Raw genomic sequence first — 5000 nt, 5'->3', positions numbered from 1 at the left:
CACATCTGCCAAGCAGATGCCTGACCAGCAGCGTAACCCAACGCGCTTTGTCAGGCCTTGAGAAAAAAAGGTGAATAAATAATAGATAAGATTACATAAATAAATAAATAATAATTATGATATAAAAAGGTAGTAGTAATGATAATAATAATAAAATAATAATAATAATAAATAAATAAATAAATAAGACAACAATGATGATAAATAAGCAAATAAATGTAAAACATGAAGACAGCAACTGCCTAGTAGTGTGTCTGACTGAAATGTGTTGCTGTGTCAGGCGGTTGTCTGCAACTGACTGGGCGAACTGTGAACGCAGCGAGAGGGTAGGAGGGAGGGAGAGAAGGGGAAGAGGCAAAGAGTGAAAGGGGGAAGAGTGAGGAGGATATATATAGGGGAGAAAGAGGGATGCAGGGAGTTAGGGGAAAAGGCACTTATGGAACTGCTGAAAGTTTTATTGCTGTATTCAGTTTGCTACGCCAGAGACCGAGAGAAAGAAGTAGGGAGGATGGGAGAAAAGGGAAGGTGGGGGAGGGGGGATGAAAGGGACGGAGGGAGGAAGGGAGAGAGGGAGGGAAAGGCGCTCTATGCAATATTAAATGTTGCATCATTGTATACATCTTGCCGCAACCCCAGAGAGAGAGATAGAGAGAGAGAGGGGGGGGGCGGGGAGGAAGGGGCAGGGAGGTGGGGGGGGAGGAGCAGAAGGGAGGCGAATGGAAAGAGAGGGGGTAAGGGAAATAGACCGAGAGGGAGTGGAGGGACGGAGGAAGGCAGCGATGGATAACTATGGGACTGTTGAATATTACATGACTGTATTCATTTCGCCACACCTGAGGAAAGAGAGTGTAGGGTGGAAGGGGAAAGGGGTTGACGTCTGGAGATAAGGAGAGAGGGAGGTGGGGGAGGTATGGAGAGACACCTATGGAACCACTGAACATTACATCATTGTAGTCATTTCGCCACGCCAGAGAGAATGTGGGGGTGGGGGGGGGAGAAAGGGGGTACGAGAGAGGGGATGGGAGAGAGAGGGGGGGACGAGATAGGCGAGGGGAGCGGAGAGAAACGAAGATAAATGTTTTATCTGAATAAAGACCAAAGTCCTTTACTGAAGGGGTTTGACACAGTTTACAGTGTAATACAAGATCTATCTATCACAGTCATGCTAACACGACGGCAATATTTTAAACAGCAAAAAGACGAAGATATTTTGACATGCAGTCTTTTCAAAGATTTGTAAAACATAATATGGCAAGCCTATAAAGGGTAGTTTCATTTTCATTTTTAAATGACAGAAAAAATATTAATCCAACGCCACAAGGACTGTTATAATATTTCGGTTCAATTAGCTTCAATCTGATATCAAGTATGGCAGGACAAGAAAACAACAACAAAACAAACAGCAACATAATTATGTGGATGTTTTTTACAGCGATATTACACAAGCTATATCTTTGTTCACGTTCACCTGTTTTCATCTGAAACATTGACAAGCAATATCGGAAGTGCCAAATCTGAAGTTTGTCTGTGCACATTTAACATACCAGCTCATTATAATTACAGGACATGGTTAAGTCACACGCATGGTCCTAAAAGGTATTGAGCAGACCTGTCACCAGTGTATACATGGTCCTTCCAGTCCTGCCACCTGCAATCGATAACTGAAAGACTTTAACTCTCTCCATACGAACGGCGAAAGAGACGACGTTAACAGCGTTTCACCCCAATTACCACCATCAAAATATTGCAAGCGGAAGGCTCTTATACTGAAGAGGTGAATGTTGACAAAGAATACCACAATTCTGACGACGGAAGCTAAAGGTTGGGTCATTGAGACACCCACTGGACATCCGAGGTGTATGTGTAGAGGAGAAGAGAGGACTGGCCGTACTGAGTGAGTTAATAAACCAGGAATACATTGGACATGATGGTTGTCCGATATATAAAAGTAAATCAATGCGAGTTTAGGAACTGGTAAACTCTTGTAACCCTCCAGTTTTTACCATTATCATCCAAATCATACAAAGCGTAATAAGTTTTCAATGGCAACCTATTTTCTTCCACCCGCACTGATTGAAAACAATACTTAAAACATCTTACGAGGTAACCTATTTCCTGTTAATAATTTCTTTGATTTACGTATTTATATCTCTTGACTCATATTCAGGAAAGGATATATTCTGTTCAAAATACTTTAATGTCTTCATCAAACCAGCAAAAGAGAAACTTTTCATTGGAGTCCCGCAAATGCCTGTCACAGTAGACACCCGTATTGAAGTTAACTTAAGAGGGGTGGGTTGAAACCATGGGAAAGCTAGACAAGAAGTTTCATGCCCTGTGTCCCCTGGGTGCATAGAAATATTATACATCAGGGTCTTTGACAACACGTACACCGTGTGAACAAAAAGGGTGATGACAGGAAAAAAAAAGGCCCACACTAACAAACAGGCAATTACACATTAACAATCTTTTTCCTTCACGTGAGACAAAATTCGATTCCCTATCAATATAGAAAGTTTCCTTGAAAAATAAATTATATGAATAGTAAAGACAAATGCTTTAAGTTTTAACAGTATTCTTTATCATCTCTAATAAACTGCAAACAAAAACGCAACTGTACACGTATGAATCCTATCACAGATATACCAACACAAGTTTACATTTGGGCCAACAGTAAAAAGAGAGCTGTGTCATCAATGATTTCTTCAATGAAGTGGGAAATCATTTACAGCTTAGTCGTTTGTGAAGGACTGTGACTCTCAAACTAGTGGGCAAAACTGCAGTGGCTCTTAGTGCTGCAGCCTTGGGGGACAAGCTGGCCTTTGGGAACCATCCCCAACACCGACTGTCCTAAAATCCTCTTGGCCCAGAATGTGGGGATGTAACTTGGGCAAGACAGTCTCCACTATAATCAAATTCTAGCCCTAACAGTCGAGACAGCCGTCACCCCCTCTGCTGTTCTGATGATCATAGTCGGACACGACTATCATCAAAAAAAAGATCTACTAACTGTGATTAAAGCTCACCTCCGTCATCTTCTGAAAGTCCAGCGTGGGCCTGTCGTCCCGTCGCCTCTTCTTGGCGTAGCGCCGGTGGTGGAGGACACACGGCTGGGAGTGACAGCGGGGGATCTTCATGCGACACGGCGACAACGGCCCTACGCCCCCAACCCCACCTCCTCCTCCTCCACCACCACCTCCTCCCCCGTAGCCGTACCCGTAAGAACCGTAACCACCGTACCCTCCCCCCACCACGCAAGGGCTGGAGCCGGACGAGGTGGCCCCGGCTCCGACGATGGAGGAAGAGGAGGAGGAGGAGGCGTGCAACAGGCCCATGGAGATCTGCTCTTCGTAGGACACGCTGCGCGAGGCCGGGAAGAAGACCTCCCCGCCCCGGACCCTGCCGGACGGGGAGTGGGCCGACCACCAGGAGGCCGAGGAGCAAGAGGAGAAGGGGTGGTGGGTGGAGGAGGACCTCACACTGCTGGCCGAGGCCGGCCGGGGCACCGGGGACTGCGAGGGCGTGTGGGGCTCCGAGGTCGTGTCCCGCCCGCTGTCCACGCTCAGAGGGGACGGGGCCAACGGGAACGTCCCACCGCCTCCTCCTCCCCCACTTCCTCCTCCACCTCCACTTCCTACCACTTTAAAATCCCGGTAGAATCTCGCCGCTGTGCTGCTACTACCGACAGCCGTGAAGCTGCTGCTGCTGAACGTCCTATAATCCGCGGCAGGGGAAGAGGACGAGGAGGCGGTGCCGAACTGAGGAACGGCGGGAGGGGATCGGGGATCTGGCTGGGGCGTGGCTGTTGTGCTGGTGGTGTTGCTGGAGCCGGCCGCGGAGGGGCACGAGTTGGAGGCCGTGGGGGAGGAGGTCAAGGCCGTGATGGGGATGGGCCGCCACACCTTGGCCCCCTCCACGAAGGCGGAGGCCGTCAGAAGACCCAGCCCGTGAGGGGGGCTGCTGTCCACGGGCACGGACAGGGACCGACACTGCTTCTTCTTGGGCGGCGTCTCGAAGGCTCTGGGGTTGTTGTGGTCCCCAATACCCCCAACACCTCCTCCTCCTCCTCCTCCTCCACGAGGTCCGAACTCCAGCACCCCCGCGCCGCTGCGGACGCGCGTGGGTGCCGGCTTGGCCGGGGGGAAGCCGCGGGGCGTGGCAGGGAAGAAGACCCCCGCCGTGGGGGAGCTCCTGTGGACCCCTCCAGCCACCATCATCACACGGTCTCCGCCGCCGCCGCCGCCGCCGCCTCCGTCGTGGTGCAGCGGGGGAAGGAAGGGGAGGGAGGTGCTGCTGGACATGCCTCGCTCCCTGGTGGTGGTGGGGGTGGTGGAGGGGGTGAGGGGGAAGGTGGTGGTGGGGGTGAAGCGCCCGTGGTGGGGGTCACTGCCGCTACCTCCCCCGCCTTCGCTGGCCGCCCACACGTTCTTCCCTGTGTGCGTGAGAACATGGTGGTTATATAGGTAGGTCCAGTTCACTAAGGGGGACGGGGGGATGGGGGGGGGGGTTGGCTTAGGGGGAGGGAGGGCGGAACACGTCGTCACCGTCGTTTATCGTTATCTTCGTGTCTTCGTCATGCTCATCGTCGACGTCACTGTCATCATCATCATCATCATCATTGGTGTCGTCACTATCATCATCATCATCGTCACCATCACCATCATCACCACCACCGTCATCATCGTCATCATCACCATCATCGTCATCATAATCACCATCATCGTCATCATCAACACCATCATCATCATCATCGTCATCATCATCATCACCATCATCATCGTCATCATCATCATCATCATCATCATCATCATCGCTTCGTCAGCTCTCTGCACTTAGCTCTTTTGTAGTCTTTTTTCTTTTGTCTGTCCTTTATATCAAATACGTCCTCTTTCTAAAAGTAGCCACCCACGTCAGGTTTTAGACTTGTATCTCTTAATCTTCCTCGTTTCCATGTGCTCTTAATTTGAAAAAAAAAAAAAAAAAAAAAAAAAACATGAAGT

At 49.7% G+C, this 5000-nt stretch overlaps 1 protein-coding gene across 3 annotated transcripts in view; it reads right to left on the bottom strand.

Moving 5' to 3' along the window:
• LOC143293543 (uncharacterized) overlaps positions 1-5000 on the bottom strand; it is a 63519-nt gene that overhangs the window by 11900 nt on the left and 46619 nt on the right. For all 3 annotated transcript variants that reach the window (XM_076604466.1, XM_076604468.1, XM_076604467.1), the window contains one exon: positions 3027-4432. In XM_076604466.1, coding sequence (XP_076460581.1) covers positions 3027-4432 — 1406 coding nt within the window. The remainder of the gene's footprint in view (positions 1-3026; positions 4433-5000) is intronic.

The sequence above is a fragment of the Babylonia areolata genome, chromosome 19, assembly GCF_041734735.1.
Source record: "Babylonia areolata isolate BAREFJ2019XMU chromosome 19, ASM4173473v1, whole genome shotgun sequence".
NCBI lineage: Eukaryota > Metazoa > Mollusca > Gastropoda > Neogastropoda > Buccinidae > Babylonia > Babylonia areolata.
Note: the sequence above shows the minus strand (reverse complement) of the source record. Positions and strands in the feature narration are given on the sequence as shown.